Source organism: Apostichopus japonicus, chromosome 2 (genome assembly GCF_037975245.1).
Source record: "Apostichopus japonicus isolate 1M-3 chromosome 2, ASM3797524v1, whole genome shotgun sequence".
In the NCBI taxonomy this organism is placed as follows: Eukaryota; Metazoa; Echinodermata; class Holothuroidea; order Aspidochirotida; family Stichopodidae; genus Apostichopus; species Apostichopus japonicus.
The window spans coordinates 5,143,305-5,169,415 of NC_092562.1; the positions used below are offsets into that span (position 1 = coordinate 5,143,305).

At 36.5% G+C, this 26,111-nt stretch overlaps 1 protein-coding gene across 7 annotated transcripts in view; it reads right to left on the minus strand.

The window, feature by feature from the left end:
- LOC139975528 (polypyrimidine tract-binding protein 2-like) overlaps positions 1-26,111 on the minus strand; it is a 120,990-nt gene that overhangs the window by 32,364 nt on the left and 62,515 nt on the right. For 5 of the 7 annotated variants that reach the window (XM_071983549.1, XM_071983541.1, XM_071983557.1 and 2 more), the window contains 3 exons: positions 19,498-19,644; positions 13,631-13,777; positions 124-264 (listed from right to left, as the gene is read on the minus strand). In XM_071983549.1, the coding sequence (XP_071839650.1) occupies positions 124-264; positions 13,631-13,777; positions 19,498-19,644 (435 nt within the window). Of the gene's footprint in view, positions 1-123; positions 265-13,630; positions 13,778-19,497; positions 19,645-19,918; positions 20,205-26,111 lie in introns of those variants that run through there. The other 2 variants (XM_071983571.1, XM_071983565.1) reach the window with 2 other exon arrangements.

Consider the following 26,111-nt stretch of genomic DNA (forward strand, 5'->3'; position numbering starts at 1 on the left):
ACCAAGAAGAAGAAGAAGATGAAGAAGAAGAAAATAAGTAAATACGAGAAAGTGAAATTGGCTTGAGAAGTTATCAACCACATAGAGATAAGAACTACTATAGAGAGTAAAAATAGAACTAACAGATATAGCACTCCGATCCAGTGGCGGAGATTGATGGGATGGCGAACCGTGTTCCATGGAGGCGTCCCCGCTACCACCAGGCTTGGAGGAGGTATTGAGAACGGCGTTGACCGCTTGCAACGCCGCCTGTACCGCGACCGCCTGGAGAAGTTAGAGAGAGAGAAAGAGAGAAAAAGCAAGAGAGACAGAAAAAAGAGGTTAGATGACAGGAAGATAGAAATGAAGAACAACACAGCAAATAGAGAGAAAAGTCAGAATCAAAAATTGTTGAAGAAATGCTTTTAATAGAGTGAATGAAAGATCAGGGAAATTTCAGAGCAAAGTCAGATAATATACAGTATATATATATATATATATATATAGATATATATATATATATATATATATATATATATATATGTATATATATATATGGAAGGGGTGCAAAAACAAAAATTAAGAGAGAATAAGAATAGTATCTGAGAGAAGAAATATTAAATATAGAGAAGACCACAACATATTAGGAGAAAACAAAGAAACCGACAGAGGAAGGAAATTGTAAGAAAAATAGGAATAAAACAGATAAAACAGTAGTTGATGATTTACTGACGAAAAGAACACAGTACATTGTTGCCAAAAAAAATAGTTTTGTTATATTCTCATGCACAGCAAACCTATTGCACTCCAACAGAATCGACATAACTATGCTTATTCCAATAAATGTTACGCACACTCCGATCTTAAACAGTTATTGTGTCTCTACCACCCTTTTTATGAAAAATAAATTCACAGAGCAGTTTTTTTACTGCGCCATACTAAAATAAATTATGAAACTCACTATTTGGTACCTATATCATTGGTTAGATTCAAGTGATACATTTTGTGGAACGCACTCTGGAGCACTTGTGAGAAGCTGTACAGTATACATGCTTTTGAAACTCACTCTACCCCCCACCCCTTACTCACCCCCTCACTCCACCCCCCCCCCCCTCCCCTACTATCCCTACCCCACCTTCTTGATCTCTTAATGCCACAACATTCCAACCATGGAACAGTACCCATCAACTGAAAGGATAATTCCAAGTACAGAACTAAGTTTTCAATAAAAAATGTGTTTTGGTCTTTCTTTCGCTGCAAACAAAGTTCTTACATCCCTCCATTTTCTTTGTTTTATACACCAATCTGACTTTGAAATATTGACTGATTCTCTATGCATACATATCTACATTGTAATAAAGCAACTTAAATATGTACCAAACAAAGATACTTGCCTAACAATATACTGAAAGTTTTCACAATAAATCAATGTTGCACTCGGCGAATATATTATCCATAAAATGAATCTATGAAGAGCATTGCATGTAATGGTGCACAAATTAATTCCACACACTTCCTGGAAAACTATAAATTATAAAAGCCTTACCTAGATACTACACACTGTCTAAGCAAACAATGCATAATTTTGATAATTTTACAAAATATATATATATATATATATATATATATATAGAATATGACACAGGGGTACGTAAATATTAACAGAGCTTATTTTTCAAAGTACAGTACTATAAATCAAAGGTTATATTATTGACTAGCTCTGTAAATACTTAGACATTCTGAATATACCAGTCATGTTATTGACTAGCTGTTACGTGTACTATACCAGGCGTTCTGAAATATCACATCACCAATCACAGACACATAAATCATTTCGAATGTTTAATACGCTTCACGTCGTAATGATTTCGAGCAGTGCTTCCTAGAATGGGGTAATGTTAGTTCTACAATAAATAAACCCTAAACAAAAACTAAAACAAAAAAAAATCATACATACAATATATATAAAAGAATAAATGAACGAATACTTGGAAGGGGAGTTGAGATCGCCGAAGCGTTGTTAAGGTTATTAATATCAATTGTTCACGCACAGTGGTTTTCAGACTGTACTCTACATGCTGAATATTGTACATATATTTATGTGCGATCTGCATCTAAATATCATTCACCATTGAACCTGCCGTACACACAAATTCACATTGGCTTATGATAATTTTCTTTTTGAATGATTTATTTCAATATCGTTCGTCTATTCAAGGTTCTTTCTGACTAAGGCTGGAACAAACGTTCGTAATCAATTCATCGCCATTCAAGTCGAACACAATGAAGACGGTTTTGTCTGCCTTTAGTTATCAAGGAACAAAGGTAGACCTTTTCAATGCATTTCAATCTATACTCAAAAGCCTGCCTTTTTTTCCTCTCCTCGCTGAAAGGAAGACGCTTTGTCGCTTCGAGAGATATAGATATTATTCCGTCAAATATTTTATATGAGACGATGTCTGATTTTATAGACCTTTTTTCTATCGTTGCCAAGTGGCAAACAAACGACAACAAAGATTTTTATGAGAAGATTGAAAACTAATAACGGCAAACTTTCATTTTGAAATTGATGGGGAAAAAGATATGAAAAGAAAAAGAGTAGAGATACTGAGTATTCTCGCTAGCAAAGATATTAAAAAAATAATGTAAAGATATATATACTAAATTGATCCATATGAACAATTTCTTAGAATACATGGAGGGTAAGAGATACAGGTAACATACTCGTTTAAACCGACGGAAAGGTTGGGAAAGGATTTTAAATATCCAATTCAAAGTTACAAAAGTGTAAATGTCAACGGAAGATTTCACGAACACGTTTAACTCAATGACGACCAGCTAGTGTGGACATTTACATATATTCAAGAAATGGGCCTCAATATCAGGGGGAAAGGGATAATTTTATTACCTAACAACTGAAGACACAACCGCAATTTTCAATACTTATTTAATATTTCAAGCAATAACAAAATTTGCCAAAATGACATTTCTAATGAAATAGCAAGAGCTACAGTATAACAATGGGTATTATTATTCTTACAATACATCCTACAGTATTTACGTTATTAAAAACTATTCACATTAACTAATTGTCTTAAATCGTTACAGTAGAAGGAACGCTGTCAAGCAAATTAAAAAAAGTCCCATTCCAGACACTGGAAATCTTCAGGGTTCCATTTATGTACAGTACTACTAACAACTCCACACCTTTATCAACCTATCAACCATGAACTTCAGAACTTCAACCAGAACTTCAACCATGAACCAACAACCATGAACTTCAGAGTATAATAGGTTTTAAGTGTTGGGACAGAGAAAGAGCCAAGAATAGGCAGGGGAGGGGGAGGGGAGGGTTGGAAGGGGGGCAGTGAAATAGGTATGAGAGGAACAAAGCAAATTCAAATGAGCTAGAGTATCAACTCACCAGGTGTATTCTTTGTTTTCTTGTTAAAAACGTAACAAAGGCTTTCAAAATGGAGCATGAGAATACTCAAACTGAACTGTTGACTTTGATTTAAAAAAAAATAATTGTTTCTAAAGAGCTCTGCAGTACAGTACAGGATTATCATGTAAAACCTTCAGCATATCCTTCCACCATGACCAATGTTGAGGTAATGCAATGTGATGCTGGGTTTGGCTTATCGTAAGACAGACTGTGGCAAAGGCGTCTCGATTTGATAATTGTGAAATTGATAAAAGCCTGACCCGAAAGATAACACAGAAACATATAAGGTTGGACGAAAGTGGAGAAGTTTGCCACCAGCATCACGGTATCGCGTTACTTATATGGAACCAATATGATCGACTTTGCAATATAACTCCAGTTTGATTTCCCATGGAAGTTCAAAATCGAATGATCGGACGGGTAATTCTAATGGATGTAACCGCCATCGACACATCAAATGTTAAAACTGGGCGGAGCATTTGTTGTTTAAAATGTAACTATACGTTAAGACATGCCTCGGACAAATTTCCAGCAAACGTTATGTTTAACATGTGAGTGAATGTTTTGAGATTTTTAAGGGCTTGAATGTTCACATTTTGGATTATTACTGGTATATGTCCTCCATTTTTGAAATATTCAGTGTAAATCCAGTTTTAATGTCTGGGGTTTTTGCTTTGCTATTCAAAGACAGGCAGTAAAAGCACGCTGAGTTACAGTACGTAGATTGGCAGCATAATGCTGTAATACCAACTGTTTATAATGTAAACAGGTGGTTGACCCTCTGACCAGGGTACCTGAAAAGATCAGTCTGTCTCTAGAGAACTTGGACCTTGAAGCTAACATAACACTGTAGTTGTAGCAACTACTTTATTGGATAATCTGAGAAATCAATCAGTGCTGTATCTTCATTAATACAGTTTTTCTCTTTGTGTGCGCTAAGTCCCTTTCCTTACCTAGTACGCCTCCAAGATCTCATGGGGAAGCAAGAGGCCTGATTAGTAAACCAAACTAATCTTACAAAAAAAAAAACATCCTGCTATGATTCTACTTGCCATATAAGGAAACTTTAAACCAAAATTTTAAAGAAGCCTTTTACTTGCCAGACACCACCTGCAAACCAGTAAAAATCATCACCATAACCTTTTCAAGTGTCTGTTGTGACAGTTTTATGCCACATTAGGTTCAATGGCTGGCTGAAGCCTTCATCACTTGATATATATATGTTAGGGAGGCTAACTTTACTGATAATTTATTAGTTTAAACCTATACTGCTTGTCCATCTCATGGGATGAAAAAAAAATAATCATATTTTAATGGTAAATTGTTGGAATAATTTTGATCTCTCCTAGGTGTGTGTGCTAGCAGGGAAACCTCCAGAGAGTGTAAGACAAATTGCTCTTCTAGGAGATCTGGAAATGACTTACTTGAAGTAAAGACTTTAAAGTGTGTGTGTGTACAGAAGCTACGTAATTAATTAACATAGAACAATGCTTTTAATTAATTGCAAGCTCCGGTAAACCACGGCATACTGTAGGCCGAGTTGAACATCATTTCATCGTCACACACTGCTTACATGTTTTCTCAAAGTTGACATTACTTGGACCTCTGCTGACCCTACATGACCTTTGACATCATCAAAGAATCAGACCAAATTGATGTGCACATCTTGAGAGCAATCTAACATACAGGTACAACCTTTTCCAATTAACTACTGTAACTATTCTTCTGAAATATGTTTGCAAATTATGGGCAAACTACATACCTGGAATAACATTTGTCAATATCAAACTTCTTGTAATAACCTGTTTTTTTTTTCAGGTTGACAGTTTTTGACCTCTTTTGATCTCAAGTGACCTTTGGCCTCGTACAATCTTCTATCATCTTAAAAGTCTGTCTGATTCTTGGCATTAAAAATTTTCATCTTTTGACCTCAGCTGACCTCAAATATCCTTGGACAACCAACAAACATAACAGTGAGACGTTATACTCATGTGACAGATACGACATTTATCAACTTCTCATTCTTAAGATATCATATTCACAAGCTACTGTAGGGAATCACACATACAAACACATTTACTGTACACACACATACCATTCTTAAGATATCATATTCGCAAGCTACTGTAGGGCATCACACATACATACAAACACATTTACTATACATGTACACACATACACGCACGCAAACCTGCCAGCCTATAAATGGCAAATAAAAATAGCCTATAAACGCTATGAAGATTCCATTTCTGTTTCAACAGGGAGTGAAGTCCTATTCAAAATATTGTACCACTCAATCACAAATACGAAAAAGAGAGAAAATCTTTGCATGATTTCAATCGTTACTCTAGCATCTCCTACTTTAATATATATTGTAATACAACCATCTCGATTCAAAATGGCTCTCACGCAGGAATAGAAGAGGATTTTAAGTCATCACGATGAGACACTTAAGTCAGAACCTTATTGCTTAATTGACAGAGAGGGAGAGATATGCCTTGTGGGAGAATAAGTTCTTAGACTGCACTGCTGAAACAATTATCGGAGCAAAATTGACAGGTTTGACTGACAAAGCGAGGGCTGAGAATCATATGTGAGAATGATGATAGGGTTGGTTGACTGAACGGCTATGAAACCTCACTCCAGAACCTCTCCGCTGAATGTATTTCAGATTTAATAATCCAGGGGTACGTCACCAACTTTCACTAGGAGAGAGCGCTGTCTACAATATCAAAACAAATATATCTACATTTTGAGGAGCCTGGAAGTTAAAAATTTGGGTTGAAATAGATACAATGTGGGTTTTGCATCATAGAAGACTTTTGGAAGGACAAGAAGGAAGGGGGTCATTTATACACGAGAATGGTGTCAATCTGGTGTCAATATGGTGTCAATCAATGTCAATTGAATGGTGTCGAAAGACAATCTGTAATATGATTTCAAATTGCACTAGGAATTGTGAGATTAAAGGTACGCGCCACGTCCTCACGTGCAGCTAGTTTGAAAATGAAACAAATTAATTATTCTCAATATTTTTGTGGGACACAATTTTTCTTTTTTTTGAGGGGGGGAGGGGTTGCTTTAGAGAGAGTGAATTAATTTAATTACTAGGAGTAAACAAATGTTTTTGACCTATTAAAGAGAGGTTTTAAAATGAGTCAGAGAGGTACAAGTATTAATGCAGTTATGTTTAAACTGTATCGGCTACACCTCTACTGAAAGCTGACGCAAACAGAATTTCTGTTACAAAACAAAACCAGACCCGCAAAATTTTGTCCTAGAATCTAAAAGTACCAGTTAATGTTATAGAAATACTCTACAGACTAATGTTTCCCATGAGATAATCATACATTATTTGGATATCATTAATTGTTAATGTACTGTATCACAGACACACATTTATCTGTACATGTTAATGATGCCCAACACATATTGCACAATGCACATATTATCATTGTAGTTCTAAAATTGCTTTCTGTCTTACAGTTTAAATATGCCTTGAATGCTCATGTACGTATTTATATAGTTGGTTTTAATCAATGTAGACTTCACTTTATCATGGAGCTGGTATATATATACACAGCATACAGCATACTGTTACAACACACACATACACGCACACATATTCCCAGACAAGCCTTGACAGATATTTTCTTATCCGTGAAATGTAAAAGGATCTTCTCATGCCTGAAGTTACTTGCTCAGCCAATTTTTTTTGTATTTATAGGTCAAAACCACGTCCGCATACAAATTTTCTGTCAAAGCTGTATAAATTTTGTTAATTTCAAAGTTGGTGATATTTTGTAAATTTATGCACCTGGCAATAACACATCAAGGCAAATTTCATACATGAGCAGAAATTGTCTTTGTTTGTCATTTTAAAAATATTTTTTGTTTATTTTCAATTTGTCCACGGCATTTACAAAAGTATTCAGTTAGTAGAGTGTACCATTAACGAGGACTTTTTTAGTTAATTAATAAAGAACATTTCAACCAATTCTCCTTATAAGTGCAACCAGTAACACTTACCATTCTGAAGAACTTTATACAATGTAGGTCAGTTCATTCACACAGCTAAACATAACTGTAAGCCCAAAAAACATCACCTGTTAAAAAAAACTCTATCCACTTATAACGTTGTCCTTAATACATTTTGAATTTATACACACACGGTTCACACAAACAATTCACAAAGTCCCTGTGCCTGATGTACAAACGACCAATATCTCCCCAGACTGTTTATTGATAAAAATTCAACTTCTTACCCCATGACAGAAATTTGATGTTTCAAACAGGACTATTTTCGAGGCAGCCTATAAAAAAACCCCGAAGCATGGTGGCAGAGTAAACAGGGATTTACAGCAAAAGCATCTCACAAATTGTGCACGGAGGTTTGATTATGTTGTAAAGATCCCACTGGTACGTATAAAGTTACATGAATTCACTCTCTAGCAGAGACCTTACCAGCCACCCGACCAAAATTGAAAATGTTATCCACGGAGATAGCCCTTAAAAAAGTGACGTTAGGTGGAATCTTCGGGGAGAGATATTACATTCGCGGCCGAGTTTACTATAAAACATGATTAAAGTGAAAACGAGGGTCACACGAGAATGCGGGTTGAACTAAAATAGACGTGTATATATGTGGAGAGGACATGTACATATATAGATGAGACTAAGTCATACGCATCCATTGGAATATTCTTTGGAAAAACCTGCAAAGCCGACACTACTGCGTATTTAAAACTATGGAAAACATAATCTGTATCTTTCTCCTGATCCAGACTTCAAAGTGAATCTAGAGGATTTGTGCTTTTTAAGGTGTTCTTTCTCTATCCCTCATTCTTTCCAATCGCTGCAATCAAAACTGAGTTTACGATGATGCCACTGGATGTAAAAACAACGAAGAAGTCGTTGGTGTCAAGTGGTTTATCGCTGCCGCAGTAATGATACCGTGGAGGGGGGGGGGGCTCGGCGAGGCGACTGCCCCGACCAGATGATTGCACAGACCATAAAAGAAGACAATAAAAACTCAACTTGGAAAAACGTACACAAAACAATTTGGAATAGAGAGATGAACGTGTAGAGGAGAGACTTAAATATTGAGTGTCTTAGGATACACAAGCAAACCTTTACGACCTGTGACCAAAAATGAAATCTGTGAACTGGTACTGTACTGTACAGTACAGTACTGTATTGTAGGTAAAAAAAAAAAAAAAAAATAAAAAAAAATTTAGGAGCTGTGACCTCAGTATTTGGGTGAAAATTTCTGTCTGAGCAGACAACAAAATTCTTATAAGACATGTCTGCATGAGTTTTCTTCTATTATATTTGTACCCTTTTCAGAGTCACCAAGCCCCTGAACCCCGAGAACAGCCCCAATACTAAGAAGCAGTATTAATCTTGATGCAATATGAGATTTTCCCTACTGATATATATATATATCAGGATGTTTTTCTCTTTTCTCCTGTCCCAACAGAATTAGAAGTATAAACGTACCTATGCCAATTACGTAAAACCCACAGAATCTCTTTTGTAATCGACACAACAAATGGTATTGCTTGGGTGTACATCATAGCTATTGTTCATCTCAAAGTAACAATGACCCGACACTTAAAATATTCACACTTATGGGTGGAAATGGAAGCCATCCACAAAAGGAAAAAAAACACAGTGGATATCGTACGAAAGCGATGAAGATCGATGTAAACACACAACCGAGCTAAATTAGTTTCTTTCCGAACAATAAGTACAACTAATGGCTCTGTAAATGAGTAGGTAAATTTGGAAGCTCGTTGATCTGATCCTAGAAAGCACTTAAGACCATTTTCTCATTAGCCCAACAGATGTAATCAATTTGACTTGGTTGTACAGTATTTTTCATTCCCGTTATATTGATCAGTTTCACAGTTACAATGACAGATTTTACTGACTTTCAATTTCCACTGGACAAAAAAAAAAAAACTACCAGCTACAAATGTGAAATAACCACCCTAAAGTGCAATTTGAGTAAAATGGTTTTATTTTCATTTAAAACACAGATTTATAGCTTTGGATATAAACCACAGCCTTAATAACCATAGTTGTCCAATTGAGTTAACATTTCATGATACAGTATGAAACAGAATAAAGCAGCAGTTTGAAAATGGCATCCAAGTTACTTCAACCATGGTCGTCATCTGATGTGGTCTTTTGAGAACCAACAAAATTTTAACACAAGGTCCAAACCGCCGACAAACTCGATATCTGTCCAGTTGGTTTGTCGATGTCTGCAGATTGTATTTTACTGATGTCAACTTGACTGTGAAAACTTAATTAGATTACTGAACATATAAAAGTACCTCGGAATTAAACCCATTCTCCTATTTAAGATAAAACACCCCCCTTCCCCTCCCCCTCCCCCAACGCACACACACCCCCTCCATAAACTATCGGGATTATTTTACAATGTGCCCCTGTGCTGCATCATTGCCTGACTGACCTTTCACTGTTTGCCGGCATTTGGACATTTATAACCAATTATTTCTTATTTATTTTGTCTGATGATTCCCAATGATAGTATAAAGCGCTCTCTGTATACAGAAATGTTTCCATCATCGTGCAGTAATGAGGCCCAGAAAAAGGCTCAAAGGCGGGAGTTTGTCATCGTTTTTATCCTTCCTCTTGTCTTAGTCTCCTTTTAACTAAAATGTATGGAATATATAAATTAAGGTATAAAGTCCCCAAAGTTATTTACGTATTTTAATACTAAACCCTCAAAATGTCAAGCCAGGCTGGATATAGTTATGGCATGAGCAGAGACGAGAGTTGTCTCCGAGTCCGAGCATCACGACTAAGTTTCTTTCAGGGAAACTAGACGATGTTAAATACTGAAGATGTCCAAGGACAACTAACCAAGTGATACAAGACTAGAGAATAACTTCTAAATCTTGTGGGACAACCACTTTCTCTTCAGCAAAATCCAGTTTGTCGAAAGGGCTCAAGTACAAGCAAATTTGCTTTCAAAATAAAACAACTTCATGGGATACATAATTACAATCCTTCTAATGACAATAATTTGTGTCTTTGATAGCCAGATTAACAGGTTCAAACTGACAGTGTGTACATACATACAAACATACATACATACATACCCCTTTAAAAGTTTTAGCATTTAATGAAGTTTCTAGGCACTATACATGAATGGCTGATGAAAAATGTTCTAATTCTTTCCTTCTTTTTCCATCTTATCCAAAGTTAATCTAAACAACCATCCATCAGAGAGGTACGAGCTATTTAAAGACTTGTAGAAAAGACTTGAGTGGTTACAAACAGACATAGCCAGATGCCTCATTTACTCTCACACTAATTTCACTTTTCATAAACATTGGCATGTAAGTTTGTATACTGGCTTGTGAAATGAGCCCAGGTAATAACAAACTTACAAATGACATCAGTGTTTACTGTGCAGGCAGAGAAGATTGCCTGACACCTTTCACTACAGGGATCTGCTAAACTGATGTCAAGGAACTCTGGGGCTCAACTTTTTGCTTGAGAAAAGGGGCACTCCAGCAATAAGCTACGGATCAATGGGAAACTACATGGGACACAGTTTATATGAACTAGTGAAGTGATGAGGAATTAGATGAGTGGAGAAGAGAGAGAGAGGAGGGGGGTGGGGTGGAGGGGGTGATAGCTATTAGGGGAAGGAAGGAGGAAGATGGAGTCTCTTGCCGGTGCATGGGTCACAGTCTATATGAACTAGTACTGTGATGAGGAATTAGATGAGTGGAAGAGACAGGGAGAGGGGGAGAGGGGAGGGGGGTAATAGCTAATAGGGGAAGGAAGGCGGAAGATGGAGTATCTTGCTGGTGCATGGACCACAGTTTATTCATGATCTAGTAAGGTGATGAGGAATTAGATGAGTGGAAGAGAGAGAGAGAGAGAGGGGGGGGTGGAGGGGGTAAAGGCTTTTAGGGGAGGATGGAGGAAGATGGAGTATCTTGCTGGTGCATGGACCACAGTTTATTCATGATCTAGTAAGGTGATGAGGAATTAGATGAGTGGAAGAGAGAGAGAGAGGAGGGGGTGGGGTGGAGGGTGGTGATGGCTATTAGGGGGAGGAAGGAGGAAGATGGAGTATTTTGCTGATGCATGGGTCACAGTTTATATTACTAGTACTGTGATGAGGAATTAGATGAGTGGAAGAGAGGGGGGGGGTAATAGCTAATAGGGGAAGGAATGAGGAAGTTGGAATATCTTACTGGTGCATCATCAGTTAGCAAGGACAAGAATGATTCAATGAAACAAAGTCCTTACTAGAAATGTGACAGAAATCCTTCCTGATGAAACATTCAAAATATATATGCCAAATACAAGAGATGTTGACAGTGGAAGTTAGCTAGTACAGACTGTCGCAACACTGTCACTTCTTTCAAGCAGCTACATGGACTGGCAAGCTGGAAGCCTCCCGAATAGCCCAAATATTTTATCCTCTCTCAAAACTGTCCTTTAAAGTGTTTTTGTTTACAAAATGAACAGCTAAAATAAAGCACATCAATGCTGATACAGGGCAGACACACACCAGCTGATGGGGTGGGTTGTGGTGGGGTGGGGTGGGGAAGGGAAGGGAAAGTGGATGCAAACAGGTTGGTGCAAAGTGGAACAAAATGAAAAAGAAAGGACGACATGAAATGAGTTTATTGTTTACTACAATAGATACATAGCATTGAAGTCTGTACGTTGCGACAAAACTTTGCCGCAAGAATTTTGTTTTATTGGAGATGGTATCTTGTAGTTTGCATTGGCTTTCCATCTTTATAATAATTTTGAACACAAAGTCAACTTCTTCTTAATCTATCATTATAGATTGGGAGGGGGGGAGGGGGATTGCTCCAAGAAGTATGCATGATATTTTCCTTTGTCAAGACAAATATAAAAAAATTGATTTATGATTACTCCTGGTTAGGTGATAAACAAGAAAAGATTCAAAGCAAAAACACTAGTGACAGCCAAGGACACGTCTAGAGACGGGGAACAAAATTTGTCGACTACATTGTCTACCAATGTTTAGGAGATGTCACATTTGCATCAGGGAACATGTTTATATTAATCTTAAATGACAATTTATGAGAGCGACAGCTCTGGCATTTTTAACATTACTCTACTCCCCCGTGGCCATTTTGATCCAAATTTAACTGGCTAAATGACGAAATGTTTCCACTCGTAGGAATTAGCAATCTTCGGAACTATAAACTTCCCATGGGATTATGTATCCACTGTTATCTTCGACGTAACATGACACGAAATGCCCATCTCTGCCACTTAAAAAATAAACCAATGTGGTCTGATGTTTCGCCATACTTACATGATTAGAATATTTACCACCGTGGATACCTTAACATTTTTTTGTTTATATCGAGATCAGGTGATCAGTTTTAAATACAGTATGTCAGGTGGCTCAGACTCCTGAACCATGGCATTCAAACTCTTTTCTGTGGTGACTCCATTCTTCACCTTTATATTGAAGACCCTCCAGAGAGGGATGTTGTGGGATTGGGGAAGGGGTCTACCCAGAGGAGTGGCCCCCTTCCCTTTGAGATACTTTTCTTTTACCATTCAACTTGCTAACTTTGCAAAATGTTATTATATTTTGACTCTTCTGAAGTAATTTATGTTCAGTTTTATAACTTTTTCCCCCCACAAATCTCGCCATTTTATTTTTCAGAATTCTTTTGGCGACCCTCCACAATATTGCGGTGACCCGGTGAAAGGTCGCACACCCTGGCGCTCTATATTATACCTCTTTTTTTTCTACTCCAGGCGAGTTAATTGAGGTTACTCTTCATATGGTATTAAAATGATATCGGTCTGTAACATTTCTACTGATTTCTACAAGCGAGTTATCTAAAGCCTTTTCATGGTTTATATTTATTACTTACTATTTAAGAGTTTATTTACACCATTTAACCTTAAGTACTGTAGACCTTTCTTTCTGGGTTGTCTTTCGTTTTTCTTGTCCTATCCATTTTCTTCTCTATTAATACGTTGTCACGACAACCCGAACTTGAAGCTCTCTGTATTGAGTAACCATACTGTACTTGTGACATGTTGGAGGATTGGTAGTAAGTTTGGTAGTGAGTTGGACTCGTTACATAAATCACAGCCCGAGGGAGAGAAACGGAGTCATAGTAATTAGTAATACTTGGGAAAGAATTAGCAAGTTACCTGTTGAGCACAAGCACTGTTTGTTTTCAGTTCTTTGTAGTTTGAATACTGCACATAAATAGGGCGCCCTCTAAGGTTAGTCGTCATAGACGTGTAATATTCCACCATGCGAGCGGCGATGACTTCGTTGGCTAGTTCTATTAGTGCCTGCAGGGAAGAGAAAAAACACAGCTATAACCATCAGCTTTATACATGTTAAAATAAATATAAATAAGAACTGCTCAAAATGACAGGAAATTTATATTCATAATTTTACAGCAATTTTACAAGTGTTTTTTTATTTGTAACTTGATGAATCACTTTTACTAATACCCAATAATAATTTAAGTGAAACTTTTCCAATTATTATCAAAACTCTGATTCAGCCTTTCAGGTAATATCTTCATTGTATCATATATACTTTTTATTTTATGTCACTAGAGCTCTATGAGTGACCAGATCAAAGCCCATTGAACAAGCCAGAAATGGTCAGTCATTTCCATGGGGATTTTGAAAGCATTCACAATTCGTTATAACTACTAATCTAACTTTTCTGAATGCCTGACAAATAGTGCAGAAGGGTAACGACCTCCAGCAAAGCATTATTTCAAAAATTCCCCCTCCCCCCCTGGTTTTGATTTGAGGTAAAACTTGGCAGTCATAATGATGATGAACTTTAACTGCAACATGGACGGCAAAACGTGGTAAACTCGTGTATATTCTGTAGGACCACTGTGGAGAAATTAAGAGTGTTTCCAACAGAGCCATCTAGCAGAACTCAGTACACACACAATGCCAAATTAGTGTTATCTTGGCTCATGTCACCTCTGAAAATAGACATGCTGTTTCCCACTACTTTACAGCTTCAAGTCCCTGGCCGACCGACTCTGGTGTAAAGTTTCTCAATTCTGTTTGGAAGCGTGCGTGGTATGATCCGCTAATATGAGGCAGTGCATGACACCTTTCTCCAGGGAGGCATTTAACCCATCTTCCAGATATCTAGGAGTACCAGAGCTCCGATAATTTATGAGGGGAAGAACTAAGTGTATGACGCAAAACTCCCTGAAAAAAACACATGCACTAGAAGAAATCTAACATGCACATGTTATGTTTAATTACCTCCGAATATGAGGAGGGTACTGTACGCACACTGGATGTGAGCACTTTCATTGAAAATTTCTTCATTCCAAAAAGTTAATAATGAATAAGTTCGCCATGTTTCAAGACATTTCAGGCTTTCTCATTAATGTTATCTATAGCTGTGACATTTGAAGAAAAAACTAATGCTGGTCTTACCTGTAACTGCCTACAGCACGTTATTAGTACAACAGCAGGACGAATGAATTTATTTTTGACGAAAAATGGAGTATGTGCTCTTTCTTAAACACAAGTCACATGCAACTCTACTGAACTGAATGTTGGTTGAGGATTCCTGGCTTCCTTCTCAAATTTAATCCTGTGTCCATTTAAGTCAAGCCTACATCCATTTAATCCCATATCCACTTAAGCCCCTATCCATTTAATCCCCTATGAATTTAAGTTCAACCTATATCCGTTTAATCCCGTATCCACTTAATCCCATATCCATTTTATCCCCTATCCATTTAAGTTAACCCTATATCCATTTAATCCCATATCCACTTAAGCCCCTATCCATTTAATTCCCTATCCGTTTCATACATGACATAAGCTAACACCACAAGTATTGCAATCCTACAATGTACCTCTGACAAACTCTAGTTTACAGATCTACACCCTAACCCTTACAGTTTGAAATTTTTTAGAAAAGTGCTGTAAAATTGGTACTTGAAGAACTTTGTGATGCTTGAGCGATGATTGAATATCCATGCATGCAGTAAAGTATATGATACAATCATGCAGATGGGTTGAAACATTACCACACATATCCTATACTTGATAGCAGACACATCACTACTAGAAATCTCCAAGGTCATACATAAAACAGATCTCAAATTTAACTAAAAACCAATCACACTTCTGTATGAGAAAAAAAAAGCAGCATCAGTGAACTAATCATCTACGTTTCATTGCCAAAAGCTATTTCGCATCATTGCGATTTTATAAGGAGAGGTTTCAAATTTTACTCGGCAGTTGAAAAAACATTCTAAGAGGTGAAAAAATCATGCAGTTTTAATTATTCATAATGTTAAATACAAACTTATATATTCCCCTGACAAAGAGCACTTGTGTTGTCTATGACCTCACTCCCAAGCATAGCATGAAAAATTTACACGCACACCAGAGTATAAATGATTGGAACACTGTACAGTATGTAGATGCAACCGACATGTAAAGCCAATTACCCACAATTCACAGCTTCCAACTCTCCAAGTTCATGATCATTTGCTAAAATAAATATTTCATGTTTCTTTCATGAGAGGTCTATGACTACATTCCTTTATACATTCCATAGAACACTGCTTGAAGAGTTAAGCCTACAATTTCTGATACTTTGAGCATTCATTGTAAATATGCAAATTTATGTTATCTAGCACAGCGATTTGATCTCTGTAGAGTGTTAAAATTGTTGCCGTACGATATAACACGAACTGATGTATTCCATGACCATAAGTTGACACAGAGGAGTAACACTGCGAACTATCACTAGTACTGCTACTAATGAGGCAGTGGGCCATATTAATTCCATTCCTCCCCAGACAATAGGCTGCTAATTAATATTTCATTATCCTATCGATGAGCAAACCGTGTTCTTCGGCTGCCAAACCGAAGAGTCTTGTCAACACCATCTCCAAAAGCGTCATATTTAATTCATGAAACAATCTCTAGTTTTGGGGGATTTCAGGAGAAGCGAATAACATTGTACAGCTGTGCACTGCGCTCATCAGTAAATTTTATCAACCTGTTAAGGCATTAAAACTTAATTGGAATTTAATATAAGAGCAGGAACTGGGAAAGTGAAGAAACAGGAGTTTGACAGGAACTGCCAGGTCCTGTACCCATGCACCCTTTTTTGCTCTCGGTTTTAGTCCTGTCAGAGAGACTTTTCTTCCTTTTTTTCCCCTTCATTTCCATAGATTTTGAACAAAACAAAGTGTATGATGCATCAGGACTAATCACATGAAAGTTGTTTCATAATGATGAGTTTTCATGTACAAATTTTGAATAGCACATCTAAAGCAACTAAATTGTGGAGTCAGATCTGCTAGTCAACATGGCATTGTGTAATGGTCACAAGGTGAATGTTGAACATCATGTGCCTTCAATAAATTATGTTAAAGTGTACAGCATACAGTGTCAACATACCAAATCAGACAAGTTTACAGTGTCAACATGCATACCAATTAGACAATTAGGCCAAGAAATTAGTGCAGTTGTTAGAATGCTGTTGTTACGAGGAGACAGGCACATGGGAATTACAGATACTGTAGTAATGGGGGTATTAATAGGACACATACATAGTATGTGAAGTATCACATATGACTTGCCTGCAGAACACACAGTAAGGAGGGAGAGCTATTTGGATGATTTGAAAACTATTTCTGGTATTACTTAAATCATGTAAACTTGGTCATCTGATATATGTTTACATGGATTATCTGGTTAATCACCACCTGGCTTGTACAGTATAATAGAAATCTCTCAGCTAGGCCATAGAACCCCCCCCCCCCATATTAGTGTTCAGCACAGGTCTGACTGTGACATTTTTCACAGCTAGTTCAAACAACAACACACAGTGAGCCTTTTATCTGCCATCAGCTTTTAGCTCAAATAAATGGGAAGTTGTTTGACACAGTTAAAAGGTCTACATTGACCCCAAAGTTGAGCTAAACATATGAAACATTTTAAAATGGATTATTTTCCTGGAGGCACTGATCCTCCGAATCATTCCCAGAGAATGACAAGCGTTAAATTCCAAGGCGATTACAGAACGCGGTGAGAAAACACTTTGAAGTGAAATGCTTGCTGAAAGTTTAACTTGGGTGACCATTATTTCATACATGCTAAGTATATACTATAGAATATTTGATAGTTAAAAGTACTGTATGTTCAATTCTAAGACCATTACACATGTCCAAATCTGGGGGAAACACCCTTGAGGTAAAATGCTTGTTGGAAGTTTGAGCATCAGAATAAACATTATTTGATTTTCTCGAATATTTTGGAAAGTTAAATACTAAAGTCCTTGGAATATTGTTTTTCATTGAAATAGGATGTTCTATCAGTTCAATGTTTGAAATAAATATGATAAGGTGTCAGCAATTTGATCTATCTGTGTCTTATCTTGATCTGTAAAACTTGATAAAACTACCAGCGATGTCTTCATCATCAAATAACTCCATCTATAACTGTCATCGCCACTTACGCCTTGCGTTAAGTCGGACGTATATAAACTTACTCAATATTTGTATCAAATCTCTAGTGTACTGTAGATAAAATAATACTGAATCGCACTCGGAATCAGCCGTGTTGTTGATCAGAGGAAATGATTCTTATAAGGTTGTTGTATGAGAGTTGTCACGTCTGGCACTGTGTTTTATCAGCCCTAATATGAGACACCCTGTGGATTACCGAGGATTGTCTTTACTTTCATTCGTGTCTCTCCATAATTACTAATTGAGCAAACCAACTGTAATGTGAAATGCTAACTTCAAACTTTGCAAAACCAATCCCCGCAGAGGCGCAACTTGAGTAAAAACGTTCGTGATGGAAAATAATGTAGATAAAATCCCCAAAATGAACATTCGTAAAACAATTGTTAATATTTATCGCAAATTACTGATAAGGATCGGAGAGATTTATGTGTAAACCTGTAAATTCTTGCAAACACATCAAATCCCTTCCAAATTTTAAAATTTCAAAAAAGTATTGCCAACGTTTTTTATATCACCTGCGACTACGTTCTGATCCGTCTGGATTTATTTCAAATTCCACTAGTACATATTTCACCAAAATTCATAAATATTGATCAATTACAGAATATTTTCACATAAATGGGTTTTTGAACTTTTAATTAAAATCCCCTCCTTGTGTGCAGTTTCTCTAAACCCAGTAATGCATGCACAGTTTTTCATGCGATGTAATGTTCTCGTACATAGACTTTGTACATGTATAGACAAGGGTGTTTCAAGGGTGGAGAAGTCAGAACTGGCAAAGGGAACCACATCCATACCGTACAATGCACTATTATAAATGCTATGGTACAATACCATACTTCACTCAAGCAGACAAGGTAGCACCAGCCTTTGTAGACATTCTATTCAGAGTCGCAGTTACATAAAAGAGATTCAACAGAGCAAATTTATCAAATAACAGAGGAACAAAAGAAATTTAAATCAAAATGTACAAGCAGGATCCTTCAAGTCAGGTTCTAAAGGGTATGGGTATTTCCCTGTTTCCAATTATTTGAGCGGATGTGCTGCATGCGTTAAACTTCATATGACCTGATGTAATAAGGGTTCAGTGCAACTAATTAAGAGTCAGGTGTCATGCGCTATTGTGAGAAATCTGAAGAAAGCCTACATTTCAGTTGTTTATAGCCCCCCTCCCACCCCCCCTACCATAAAAATAATAAAATAACAATAAAGCATACTAACAAACATAGTATCCCAACTGAAATTTCTTCCCTTTTTTAAAAAAAAATTTGCAAGTCAATATATCCACTGGAAGAATGCCTACCTGTAAATCATTCCTTTGTATGTTTCTGATCCCTAAAGCTTTCTAATCTCTAAAGCTTCTAATCCCTAAATCTCTCTGATCCCTAAAGCTTCTTATCCCTGAAGCCGAAAGCAATTCCTGGTTCCTGCTTTTAAACTAACTTTCTGCTTCAACTTTAAGAGCAATATATCCATTTGATGAGGCATCCATTAAACCTAACAAAAATTTATAAGTATAGTTATAAAACTTACCTGATTTTTGCCTTTGAGCATCAACAGATTTGTGACTTCACCAAACGGTACACCCAGGTTGACTACCTCAGCCTCAGATGCGTCATTAGAGAGATTCCGAATGTGTACCACTCTGGATGGATCTGTTATTTTGTTCTCAAGTTTAGCCTGCAGAAAAAGAAAAAGAGTGTCAAAAATAAGTTAAGGGGGAAATGCGGAAGTACAACATCTTTTCAGAATTAAAATAATTGCAGAAACCTTAACTAACAAGAAAAGAACACAGCAAGTGATCAAAGAAAGTGAGAGGGGAAAAAATGAAAAGAAAAACTAATACAAACTGAGGAGGAAATTTACTAGCCAGCAAAACCAAGATGTGCACTCTTAACTGTCTTTTTCTGGGTCAGATGAAAAACCCAAATACACCAGGACTGGCCAGACGTACCGCGTGCGATTCAAGTCTAAAGAGTGGTTCGGGGAGGCGCAAAATTCTCGGTGCTTCAAATCTGGAAAATTATTCGATTAAACCAGTATTCTCCATATAATGTCTGACGAAAAATTTCACAGACTTGACGCAAACTTGTTGTTGAGGAGTGGAATGATCGACGGTCTGTTAATGACTAAATCATACTCTCTGGGCAAACGTTAGGGCAACCAAAATTTTCCACATCTAGCATTTTTAAGTTTTTTTTTAGTTTTTAACTGAAATTTTTAAGCGGCTTTTGTCCTAGCTGCAGCTGTGGGATAATGAGCTGCTGTGTACTGTTGGATAGAGTTACTCAAGCAGATAGACAAAAAAACCTGATTCAGTTCAAACATACTTCGGTTCTCATTTACCTCTATAATTATCTTGCACAGAGTTGAGCAAATATTTGCGGAAATCTCCCGAATAGGTAAACGAAGCTACGGCAGCTGGCTACGGAATACGTATCACTGATTTGGACTGTTAAATATTACAACACAAATGATGCTAATAGATTATATATATATAAATATATGTATGTATATATACTGTACTGTGTACTGTCTGGCTTACTGAGTGTATATGAAGGATGGCTCCATGTGTGCCGATTGGGTGTATCATGGAAATTACCAACACCTGCAGCTGTTACTTATTACTTTGATTAAGATTTGTGTCAAATTGTCCGTAAAGACAGGTAACATAATTTACAAACCACCGGCGAGGGGGAGGGAGGGAGGGGCCACGTATTGGAGGGATTCATTCATTCCAACAAAGCAAATCTTACCATATGTCGCATGCTGGCAATCAAAGCAATTATGCAAACATTTACAGTACTACATTTAAACAGCAGACTATTTGTCAATATCACAGCATTCACGATAATTTCAAAGGCAAACACACCTGTTGTTGTGTCGAGCTAAATCGTTTGCGCTATTATAACTGAACCTGAAAACAATGGCACCTGTCCATGCAACAGATTATAAACGTTTTCAAGATTTTTAGGATAAATTATTCTACGTGTGAGATATGTATCAATTCTATCAACTACTTTGGAAAACATGATCAAAGAATGAGTATATATATCGGTCCATATATCAACAATATTTTGTTGCATATTAGATATATATTGCCTTAGGGGCCAAAAAAAAAAAAAAATCAAAGCAATCAATAGCAATATCATTTTTTTTTAAATTAAATAAATTTTGAAATTTAAAAAAAAGAAAACTGAAAACAATTCACTTTATAGTCTACAGTTATATATATTCCTCAGAAGAAGTTCAAAAAAGAAGTTCAAAAATGTTTCAACTGTATACTGGCCATATTTCACTAAACATGCCCAATCCATACAGTGCAGTGTAATGCAACTTTTGCATTGACTTAGTGTGCAGGCAGTTTGTTTTTCCCCCGATACTTGAATGTTTTCCAATTAAAATCCAGTTTATTAATTCGACAAAAGTCACACTTTACTTCACATTATTGCCATTTTGATAAACTTACTTCCTTCCCCACTTTCATAATGCTATTAATCATAGTAATAAAGTCTGCTATAGTTCCTGTTTGTACGATGTTACTCTAAATATCATATTATTCATCACAGATAGATCCTGTATTTTATCATGAGTTATAAAAACGTTAAATTCTGTTTACAGATCAAACTTCCTTCATCAGTTTTGAGTTTTCTTGCTTTTCGGTTTTCACCACTGTTTGAAACTTGAAAGTAAAACAAACAGTTTCCCAAAACTCAAATCTAAGAGAATATGACTCACAATTTTGCAAATTCAAATTTTCCCATGCTACGTAAAATACAAGAAATGTAAACAAACAGCCTACACATCTCCTCCATTCAGTTAAACTGTTAGGGAGTCATATATAAACTCATAGTGTATGGCACACTGTACTATATGTATATAAATATAGTACAGGCTCTTTATACATAGAAATAAAGGCATCCACACTGTCTTTATATGTACACACATTTGTACTGGCAAGCTCATCTAATGCTGAGACTACATTTTTATGATAGACATCTTCATATAATTAATCAAATTAATATTCCATTTATTTGATTTTCATGCGAAGCATTAATAGTTGCTAGAGCCAACATTTCTAGCATCTCGCAATTTCAAAGAAAGGAAAAGCCCATCTTTTGGCAACAGACATGTACTGTATGTGTGAGTGATATCTATACCCTTATTATCCCATACTCAAAACAGTTTATGATTTCAAAAAGTTTAATGGACAAATTTATGAGTTGCAGGTGTGTCTAGGAGCCTTAACATGGATGAACAGATCTATTGCTTGCTACCAAACAGGCTTATTTTTATGGATTGCTTTAGCAGTAGGATACTACTGTAGAAGATAAGTTTGTAATTAATAGGAGATCTCGTCAAGCTTCTTTGTAGGACTGAAAATTCTCCAAAGAATAAAAAGGTTCATGTACATATAATACAATAGTTTTTCTGCCTTTAAATAACATATATTCATGAATGTTGCATTATTTGGACACGTTCACATAACATCATGCAGCTCACTGGATGGAATGGTTAAAATCCCGACAGAGTTTGAGAAAGGATATACTGTACCTTCGTTTCTGACGATGCATAGACCAAGATACAAACTAACACACTATACACACACTGGGTATGGTATAATAAGCACGGTAACAATAACCACAAGACAATCGGATATTCCAATCAGGTTACAAGTACTGCAATATACTCAAATTTTAGGCTCTTTCAAAAGAAGATAAAAAAAATCACTTGGCCATAACTTGGATACAAGAGAGGGGGAAAAACCCCTTATAACATTCTGCTTTTCCACCTTTTTTGTTCCTTTTTTCCCTTATTATTTCCCATGATAAATTTTAATTTTAATTTTTTCAAAGTTTTCTATGTGTGATAGTTTAAAGCCATGAGATTTGATACCTTTAAAGGTTAATTTCATCTCTCCTTTCAAACCCTGCAAAACTGTGCTCCAAAGAAAGGTCTCTTCTTTCTTATCCTGACAACATGTACTCGACTACTCCACAATATATAATTGATGATATATTAATTTATGAAAAATGGATGCTATTCCATCAGCTACCAAGTATATAATGGAAAATAAAGCCAGCAGCGACTAAGTGGTTGCCTAGCGACGGACACAAACAGTAGCGCCTACTGTATATGTACGACACCGTCAAAATTAACTTCACATTAACAGGAATAACATTTGTACACGCTGTACCATCACGACCAATATATGTCAGGATATTCTACATGGGATCCAATTGGATTCCAAGCATAAAATTGAAACAAATGTGCAGAAGTTGATTTGGCATTCAGCCAGTGGTCATGTGGTCTTTAAAGGAGCACTCCTACATTATAAATCCAGCAATTAATGAAGGACCATCTTTATCCTCTGTTTGACCTACAGTATTGTGAGATGACGATAAAGAAAGATTCCTGCAGCCGTTAATCTCAAGTGCATTTAAAATTAGAACCTTATACCAAAGGGACCCACAGTCCAAGCATAACTGTTTATTCAAAGATGTTACATTAGAAACAGCTGTTAATAAACCATAGATCGGGAATTATGTTTATCCTCACGATATGAAACCATTTGATTAATAATATAATATAACCTTTACATAGACTTCAAGGGGATGAAGGTACCGTTATTATTTATTCTCATCAAATGTGTAGTGGATTTTATCCGCATAAAATGCACATTGATTGTTTCTTTCCTGGGGGTGGGGGGTGGGGGTGGGAGGGAGAGTTCTGTTTCCAAAAAGTACAAACTACTCTGGTACAAAAGTTTATCTTCGTCAGCATTGCAAACTTTCAAATCAATATTGAGAAAGTGTAATGACTTTTATTACTATCAAATATGTATATATTTTGATAAGTCAAAAATAAATATTTAAGGCTGTAACTTTGTCCGTTAATTCTAACCAGCTGATACCGCTTTAATCTTCTCCCCCCCCCCCGCTCTCAAGACCACCCCCTGCTGTCTGATATATTACCTACAACAAACAAGGCTCATAATTCTTTAAGCAGATATTTTCCCCGACACCAGCCTTCTCGTATATATATACACCACAGGGGCAGGCAGATGTTCGTTCGGAATGTAGAGTTCAGCTGGAAGAAGCGGAGGAATCTAACCCATCTCTACCTCCGAGAGATACCAACAATGCCAGGTATGTACATGACACAGTGGGTACTGTAACGGAACCGCTATAAGCACACTCAGCTGTTGAGATTATTGACGACTATTTGTAAATTATAAGAGACTTACTTTACAGAGCTGTTACCACCGGCACGATAAATAATTAAGGACACGCGACCGTCGGGTCTCGAAATACAGCTTTAGCGCCTAGATTTAATTCGATACTGTTTGGGCATTCTCTGTTAAATACATGGTCGGTTCATTTACAGCCGCATATTCCCCAGTGCCTATAGAACAATCGAAATGCCATGGAGAAAAAAACAGTATTCGTCCTATTTTCTTGCTTTGATTCTTAAATTTGTGTTTAACCAGAGAATAACCAGAACTGTGACTACATTTTGTTTGCTATTTCTGTTCCAAATGGTGCATACTTGAAATAGCTGAGCTACATTTTCCAAACAATATTAGTGCCGTCGGATAAATATAACGTGTCGTATGTATGTATCGCCCTAACAGTTCATACAGTATGACGATAAGGCTATAAACTGTATGATACTGTAAACAAATTTATTTCAGCAGGGGATTTTCCTCATTAGGAAACACCTGTCCTGAATTAACTTGGGGAACATTAAAGTATGCAAATTAAAAACAAAAAAAACCTCCTAATTGGTCATCGGCTATGCAGTCATGATTGCAAAATATCCCAAAGACCCAAAGGTCACACACTGAGGTAACAAAAATAGGAAATAACTTCAAAATTCAAAATGATCTGGGATATTCTCACATGAATTAAATCTGACTGCAGACAATTTCACTACGGCAGAGTGGGTTTGCTTTAAGCTCAATGCAGATGCCAAAATATGGTTAGTGTACATTCAACTGCTTTTAAAGTCCTCCCTTGCCCACGAAACAGTAGATGAAATATATACTGGGAATTATCTTTCACATTTAATGTCATATAAAGTGCAGATAATTTTTTCTTCACTTAGCTGCATCATACGAACATGGTTTTTCCTGTCTTTTTTCACATTTAAGTCGAGTGACGTTTGTCGTAAACTCCAGATATCATCTATAACCATGCCATACTGTTATTGACCTACAGTCTTAAAAATAAACCAAAAATATAAATAAAATAAAAATAATAGAAAGGGGGGAAAAGAAACCTTCCAACTGCATGGATATTCTCACATGAATTAAATCTGACTGCAGAAAAATTTCACGACGGCAGAGTTTTTTTTTTTTTTTCCCTTCTTGCCAGTAATTTCGTTCTCTTAACTTTTACGAGATAACTGATGGAGGTGATTTGACTAAAAGTGTCACACAATTTTTAAAGAGATTTAGTTCGAATGAGATGAGGACTAGGAGGAAAAGACAACACATAAATACACTTTCACCAAATAGAACAAATAAACTCCAGTCTAAAAAACTATAGCTGCCTTAATTCTGTTGCTTTCTTCCTCTTCAAATTTTCAAATGAATAAATCCTTGCCAGTTATTCTTTGGGAGAACAACCTCCTCCTACCGTTTCTTAATGGATTCTGAAATGTGTTAGAGTGTGAAGAATCTCCTCCCGTGATCTATTTCCATCTTGTTCAGATGAGCATAAATTACCAAACTTTTGGCTTCCTTTAGCTCCGTCTCCCTCTCCGCAATCGAAAGATAACGACACTCGAACGGTGTCGTTAATGTCATCATGGTCACTTAAGCCGTTAATCTCCCGTAAACTTTCTGACGTCCATCTTGAGAAATTCTCAAAGTGAAACGATATACCGTCTAAACTCTTGCACGCGATCAATCATCGATTTTTGATGTATTGTCCAACTACTTTGGATGAGCACAAAAATACAGAAAAAAAATGAAAAACAACGACTTTGTGTACTTTTGAACAAATGTCCAATTACAGATATCACAAACTTTCCTCTAACATCCTACACCCTTCCTAAAACTTTTTATTTGACTTATTTGGATCCACAATGCTGCAAGACTGTTTGTCTTTATCCACTTGAAAGCAACTATTTGAGGAAGCCTA